The following is a 7,474-nucleotide window of genomic DNA, read 5'->3' on the forward strand; positions in this document are numbered from 1 at the left end:
TTTGAACTTAACTTTATATTAATTTCCACTAGTGTATTAACTCTTTCCCATCCATGGTTACTCTGGAGCACCATGCCTTTTTTGACAGTGTGCTGTAACTTTCTGAAATTACAGCCTATTTTTGTAAAACTATTGTACTAGTTCTTCTATTGTTGGAAAGAAAATCCAGGTCGATATCTCAAGACACTCCAGAGATAGGCTGGTTTTTTAAATGTACTATAGCAAAACACTCCGGGCGGGAAAGAGTTAACCTAGAGAATTGGTGCTCGGGTGCAATGGAGGGAAAAGCAGTCTTCAAGAAAGGATTTTTCGAAAACAAAAATAACTCCCTTCTTAGCTACATCATAACTTCACACATAGTTGCAGCGTCCTTTATTTCAAATTGTTCAACTATCGGATTCTTACGGATGAAATGCACAAATTTTGAATTAGTTTTGATTTAACTGTTACTGTGAATGCTATCATTTGGCCAGACCTACGATTGATCCAACTACCAATTGTGTTAATGTTTTGTTTAGATGAACTCGTCCGGTTCGCGGGGCGCATCCAGATCACGGTAGTGAATCACTGGGCGGTAATCCGGTGCCATTCTGAAATGTAATGAACGAGAATTTGAACAACATTTGAACGAATAGGTGGTTAGGGCATTCCGGGAATGAAGCGCTTGTTCGGCAAGCTTTTCTCTAGTTAAAACATTAAACTGATGATAGGTCAAATTTTTATTAACGGTAGCTCTACAGAATTTATAAAAGCTGCGCCTTAGGGAAACTAAATCCGTAACTAGAAAATCGTCACGTCGTCGTCCTACAGGAAAGAATCGTTAAAATTGGGCATGTCCAAATCGCTGTACGCCACAATTGGCCGTCGAAAATCTCCCATTGGTTCTCTGTGAAAAAGGGCAACAACCGGGTAAATCAGTTGACATTAAACCTAAACTGACTCCTAAATAGAACAAACATTATTGGGACTAGTAGAGAAGTAGTTCCAAGATTGCATTTTGCAAGCGGCGCGCAAAACTAGAGAAAAGCTGTAGAACAACACATCGGATCGGTGGGATACCTTGAAACTACTATTCTAACAATCCAAAGGGCAGTGTGTAAATGTACCAATTGATACCGCACCGAATGGAAATCGCGACGAACTGCACTATGAGATACGATAGGGGTATTGGATTCTAAATACTGCGGATCTTCGATCCCGACTTACCTAGATCGATTTTGTATGTTCCGTCGGGCGTCTTGAATTCTGTGAAGCAAAATGATTCGTTTTAGGATGAATTTTACGATCAACAGTGAAAAATCACCCAACGAAAGAGAGTATACTGTAGAACTTTCAAAGAGAAAAATGCAGTTGTGCGGTCAAATGAAAAGAGGAAACGAAAGATCTCTAGAAAGCATCGGTACATTTACACACAAGGAAGACACTTATCGCTAGTTCGAGCACTGTTTGTCTACTAAAGGTACGAAAACTAACATCGGAACTCACCTTCCACCGCGTCCATATCCGGGTCTTGCACGACCAGCCGGCGCCATCATCGGTTGGGCATACGGAGCGTACATTGGGGCGTAAGCATGGGACATTCCGTACGGTGGGCGATATCTGAAAAAATAAACAAATTACTTAGTCCGAAGTTCCCCAAAATTGACATCCTAAAAATTAAACTTACCCAGCACTGGGTGGGGCCGCATCGGACGGTGCTTTCCTGGTATTACCCGGATGCTCGGGTAATTGCGGCCGCTTGGTGTCCTTCAGATAGTTGTTGAAGTATTCCACCTCCTTGCGAACTTCGTCGACCTTTTCGTTGTGCTTGTTGAAGATGTGCTTACGCACAAAGTCCGGGCCCTTGAACTTCTTGCCGGACAACGGACACAGCCACTTGTCCTTGGCCAGCTCCTGGGTGTTGGCTTGGATGAACTTTTCCACCTCGGCTTCGGCGTCCTTGGAACCGAGTTTCTTCATTTCCACTTCTTCCAACTCGATGGCACGGGCCAAGAACGAACCCATCTTACCTTCGAATGTCCGAATGTACTCCTGGATTTCATTCAATGTGACCTTGTTCTGAGGAGGAGGACCTCTAGCATGGATAATACCGCACCGGTTGGGCATCTCGTCTTCGTACGGGTACTCACAGTGATTGTAGAAATCAACCGAATGAACAACGCGAAGATAGAGGATCAATTTGTCTAGAACTTCAATTAGCTGCGGATCACGCTCGACCAGTTCTCCGTCATTGGTCTTCTTGGCGGCTTCCGTCGACAGTCCCAGCAGCTCATCCTCCTCCGCGGAGGCTTCCTCTATGAGATAATCAGTGATGTTTTGCAGAACGGGATTCTTCGATTGCAAACCAAAAGATTCCCCATTATTCTCTCCTCCGTTGTCTTCCTGGTCTTTCCACAGGCCAGCCTTATCGTCCAAATTGTGAGTAATCTTCGCACACAGCTTGATATCGCTGCGAACAATCGTCTTGTGACAGGTGAGTCCATTCACCGGACGAACCCTTCGACTCAGATCCTTGTTGACGATAGCCCCCAGTTCGCAGTCTCGCAAGCGGATGTTGTTAAGATTCCAGCAAATTTCCTTGATGTTCACATCTCGGCGGAAAGTAACCCACCCGCGGCGGAACCACCTTCTCTCCAGTAGTGGATCGGCGATTGCCACGCGCAGAAATCCATTGTAACGCTTGCACATGGCTTCCACTTCGGCCTTCGTTATCGATGGGGCCAAGTTGCGCAAAAAGATCGAGCTGGTCCGATGTAGAGCCCGCGGACTTGTACTAACATTTGTATCCTTAACCAAATCAATAGTTTCTGTCTTTTCCGCTTCGTCTTTCTCCTCATTGCTTTGCTGGTTGGCTTCCGCTTCCTTTTCTTTACCCTCCCCCTCCTCATCCTCCTTCTCTTCTGTCTCACCTTCTTTGTCTTTCTCTTCTGACACCTCCTCGGTATCCATCTTCTCAGGCTCTGCTTCGTCTTTCTTAGCTGGCTCTTCTTCTCCTTCTTCTCCTTCATCTCCGCTCTTATGTCCATTATTCTCCGCCTGCTCATCTTCCTTTTCTTCATTTTCCTGTTCAATAGGCTTCGGACTCTTGGGCGTCTCTTCTTCATCCTCCTTCATCTCCTCATCGTCCTCTGCATCCTTCTTCTCTTTCTCCTTTTCCTTCTCCTTCTCATCTTCCGAATCACTAGAGCTGGACGACGACGAAGACGATGAGCTGCTACCGGAATCCGATCGACTTCTCTTCCTGCGATCCTTTTTCCTCGATGTATCTTCCTCCTGCTCCGGTTCCTTCACCGGCTCCGCCTCCCTTTCGTCAGCTTCCGCTGTTTCCTTCTCCTCACCTTCCTTGTCCCCTTCAGCTTCAGCCTCACCATCTCCCGACGGCTTCTCCTTCTCAACATCCTTCTCCTCCTTGGGCTTCTCCGCGTCTTCCACCTTTTCCTCCTTGATACTGATCTTCTCCTTCTTGATGGTATCCTCCAGCAGCGGTTCCTTCTTCACCTCCACCTTCGGCTTCTCCGGCAAAATCTTAACAATCTCCACCGGTTTTTCGTCCAGCACTTTGAGATCCTCCTCGGTGCCACCTTCCAGCTTGATGACGACCGTGTCCAGCAGGCGAAGCAACGGATCCGCATTGGAGGTATCCACCGATACCTTGGAGACATCACCGGTGTCCAGCAGTTCCACGAAAACGTCGCAACGGCGCTGGAATTGAGAAGAAAAAAAAGCGATGATTAAACCAACTATTCAATGCGAGAAACAAGCCAAAAACCATGGATAGTTGCATACTAACCTTCAAAAATCCCATCTGCTCATCTTTTCGCTTCAGCGATTCCTCCGGATGGTACTTGATCTTGAACCTATAGGTGAAGCAATCCAGAGCAATGAGACAGGAAACGAAGAAAAATACAAAATTTTTATTAGAAATGAACTCCTTACAAACGAACACAACATTTCGACGTAAAATCCAAGATATTTAGTTGTAAAAAATGGGTAGTGAGTAATCCACTTTCTCCAGCAATGGACTTTACCTTAGGCAAATGTCAAGTGGTTCTAGAAAAGTAATGCAACTGCTTTGACAAGTCATTATTGATTCCCAACTGCTGTTACCATAAATATAGCATTTCTTTCTATCGTTTAACCATTATTAAGAAATGTAAATACCTCTCTCTTGTTCATCACAGCGCGCGTGTTGTCGTATATCGAGAATTCGCGAGATCAGAAGCGATCAAATGTTTAGAATGCGGAACGTCCGGCATTGCTCGCCGGACGTTCGAGTGGCCTGGGGTTCCCTAACCAAGAGTTCGCGCGGAATACTTTACTCGAGTTTAAGTCACGCGGCATGGGCGACGACGGAGGCATAGGGGGACAGTTCTCCTAAACCCGAATACGCAAGTGGAGATAGCATTGTGCGTGCTTCTTACAACAGATAAGTAGCAGAGGAGGCGCAAGAACGACTCGAGAGCTGTGCTCGACCTAGCACTGTCAAGGAGAAGAATTGTTATTAAATTTGCTAAAAACAAGAACGGCAGCAGAACATCGGGATGATCTTCAGTGGCTTCTGCTGGTTGGGTGATCTTCGCTTCCGGCCCAATTGTGATATCTTACAGGGGCAAAATGTCTGAAAGTGCTTCCAACTTCCGAAGAGAAGTGCATCACACCAACATAAATCAGTCAGTGTTGGACAAGTTCGCGGAATTTCATCAAGTCAGACAGTTCTCGCGAACTTTTCCAACACTGAAATCAATCACTTTCAGCTATTTTGCTGCCGAATCTTACCATTCTTCGTCCTTGTGGGCCACAAAGAATTCGTTCAGCTGCTGCCGCTTGAACTCCAGCTTGTAGTCGTTGTACTTCTGGATGGCCTCCGAATCGGAAATTGAATCGTCCTGAGTGGCAAGGAACTGCTTCAGCGTCATCATGCAGGGCTGAGTTTGCATGTCTCCTGAGGATTGCTGCTCCCGCGGATGTAAACCAGCTGGATGCCCGTACGGTCCAGCAGCCGGATGCATTCCGAAATGATCGTGGTTATAGCCGTACATTCCATACGATTCATGACCTTAAAAGGAGGACTCAAAATCAGGATCTCTCCTTTGCACACTTGAGCATTCGAAACAACTTACCCACAAACCGAGGCCGGGCGTCGTCTCCCCACCCATCGCCGCGTAGTCGCTTCATCGGAGGTCCTTCGCGGGAAGGCGAATAGCCACGGTCCCGTTGTGGTGGCCGATAGTCCCGGTAGTCCTGCCGTGGTCTTCCGCTGAAAAGTTACACGACCATCCGTTTGAACGCACATTACTAGCTTACGCCAACCAACTTACCGTTCCGGCCAATCATCTCGACCGCGAGAGCGATCCGATCTGTCGGCACCCCGCGCATAGCTTTCTCCGGCACTACGTTCCCCGCGGAACTTGTCGCGTCTCTTCCGGTCGTACTCGTCGTCAGAGTCTGCCATTATTTGTTCTGAAACGGGTTGCGATAGGAGATCCATTGTAAACTGATCAATTATTCCAGTATTTTGATTGTTGAATGCTAATTTTAAGCTGAATGTCAAACTAAACGGGATTTTTCTTTCTACAACTTTCTATGGCGAAGAATAACCTCTCAGAAAGAAGATGCACCCGTGCCACTCACAACCACACTTAACATAGCCAAATTAACACTGTTTTCCGAGTTTTTTCAACAAAACAATACCTACAACTCGATTCATCGCGTTCTGTTACCTAAATAAACACAAAATTAAGCTGAATTTCATTGATTTACTTACCTAAAATTATTTTTTCTTCCACCGATGAGGACGCGTCTACAACTTTCGCTTTTTCACAAGACCGCACGATGATAGCGTTACGCGTGACAGAAGGCGGGATAAGGAACGCAGCGGAAAATGAAATAAGTTGACAGCCGCAAACCAAAAGCGGCGCCTTTGCTTGGAGCGGCGCTGAGAAATAGGAACATTATAAATTCAAGAGCAAACTTTCATTATGTCGAAAGCGAGGTCGAATGTAACATTCGCACCGATCCGAGAAAAATTAAGTTTTGTTATGATGACCGAAAAGTTCTTCCTATTTCCAATTAACCACTTCATTAGAGCAGTTTAAATGTCGTTTACTAGCACTTGCACTTTGAAATAAAACATTATTTTGAGATTTTTTTTCTTCTAGAATCACGAGAAAAGCAAGGTTGCAAAAACTCATTTCAGCTTAAACAATGTTTTTCTAAATTATGAAATAATTAGATGCCATGATCAAATTTTGAATTGGTAGGATACAAAAAGAGGTTGCAAAGAATGTGTTTGACATATTAAACCTGTTTATTTCACTTCATGAGAGTCACAATCAGCGATTTTTCACAAACTCACTCACTCACTCACTCAGCGATCAGCAAATCGCTGATTGTGACTCATAGAAAGCAAAATTTACAGGTTTTATGTTTCCAACGCATACTTTGTAACCTCTTCTTGTAAGTTACAAGTAAAACATGCCATCATACCATCTTTTGGTTTTATTATTCCGAAAAACATTATTTTAGCTGAAATGAGTCTTTGCAACCTTGGAGAAAAGTAGCCGACATTTGTGCGTTTCATTAAAAAAATAGATATTAGTTGGTCCAGTTTTGTGAAATCGCTGGTAGAAAGTCACGCCAAAACTGCTGGACAGAAAATTGTATGCATTGAACAAAAAAAACTTTATTTGTATTTAAACAAACAATTCCGGTTGAAATTATAGTGCATTTTATTGTTTCGATAATACTTATTCAAATAAATTCAAAATAAGATTCTTTTTGTTTTAATAAGCCACTCTTCAACTGCAACTATTGCTAAAATAACAATATTCTTTTATTAAGCCAACAATAGTTAATTTTAATCTAGCAGTTATTTGTTGTGTCCGTTTTCCGGGCCATGAATGCAAAACTAACGAGGGAACCATTCCCTCGTTCCCGGACAAAAATGTAAACAATAACACAAAACTGTTCTCGTTTGATTGAGTTTTTTCCACGTTCGACAAAAATATTGTTTTTAACAGTGAATTTCAAAAAATAAGTGCAAGATTTCCGAAAATCTTGAGACTTGAGGTACACAGCAAAAAAAAGGTGATATCGATCAACGTAATTCAAGCTGATGTATGAAATAATGATGTAATAGCAAAAATCAGATACAATATTACAACCAATGGATGTAATTTCGTTCGCAAAATCGGTATACATCGTACAACGAAATATTACACAACCAGCGGAATGACCACTGTGCAGCTGTTTAGATGTAATCACAGACAAACAGACGTAACTCTTCATTGTGTATACATTTAACGGTTGATTTGAATATTATCAGTTCCGCGAGCTACTCGCCGCAGCGCTGGCATCGGATCACTTTGACGTTTCTATATATTCTATAGAAATGCTTTGGAGGCGAACCAGCCCAAGGCTGAAAGCCTCCCCGCATAAACGCGAACCATAAATTGACCTTACCTAAAATGGTTAA

General features: G+C 43.8%; 1 protein-coding gene across 4 annotated transcripts; it reads right to left on the reverse strand.

The window, feature by feature from the left end:
* Positions 1 to 338: 338 nt before the first annotated feature.
* Positions 339 to 5,848, reverse strand: Ars2 (arsenic resistance protein 2). Of its 4 annotated transcripts, XM_065233361.1 has the most exons (9): positions 5,765 to 5,848; positions 5,319 to 5,460; positions 5,121 to 5,257; positions 4,777 to 5,056; positions 3,791 to 3,857; positions 1,667 to 3,702; positions 1,486 to 1,599; positions 1,207 to 1,245; positions 339 to 590 (listed from the first exon to the last, which is right to left on the reverse strand). In XM_065233361.1, exons 2-9 carry the CDS (start codon positions 5,450 to 5,452, stop codon positions 515 to 517), a joined length of 2,883 nt encoding a protein of 960 aa, XP_065089433.1. In that variant the 5' UTR covers positions 5,453 to 5,460; positions 5,765 to 5,848; the 3' UTR covers positions 339 to 514. The 4 variants fall into 4 exon arrangements, with proteins under 4 accessions (XP_065089433.1, XP_065089435.1, XP_065089436.1 ...); XM_065233363.1 differs by lacking the exon at positions 1,207 to 1,245; XM_065233364.1 differs by lacking the exon at positions 1,207 to 1,245 and having other exon boundaries at positions 510 to 590; positions 1,474 to 1,599.
* Between the last annotated feature and the right edge of the window lie 1,626 nt (positions 5,849 to 7,474).

Source organism: Ochlerotatus camptorhynchus, unplaced genomic scaffold, assembly GCF_037179485.1.
Source record: "Ochlerotatus camptorhynchus isolate MF236.1 unplaced genomic scaffold, CSIRO-AGI_Acam_v1.1 ptg000401l, whole genome shotgun sequence".
In the NCBI taxonomy this organism is placed as follows: Eukaryota; Metazoa; Arthropoda; class Insecta; order Diptera; family Culicidae; genus Ochlerotatus; species Ochlerotatus camptorhynchus.

Excerpts from the sequence above, each read along its gene's own strand:
- Ars2 (XM_065233361.1), bottom strand. The coding sequence starts at position 5,452 with ATGGCAGACTCTGACGACGAGTACGACCGGAAGAGACGCGACAAGTTC. Across the intron at positions 5,057-5,120 it reads CGCCCGGCCTCGGTTTGTGG|GTCATGAATCGTATGGAATG; the intron begins GTAAGTTGTTTC and ends CCTCCTTTTAAG. Across the intron at positions 3,703-3,790 it reads AGCAGATGGGATTTTTGAAG|CGCCGTTGCGACGTTTTCGT; the intron begins GTTAGTATGCAA and ends TCTCAATTCCAG.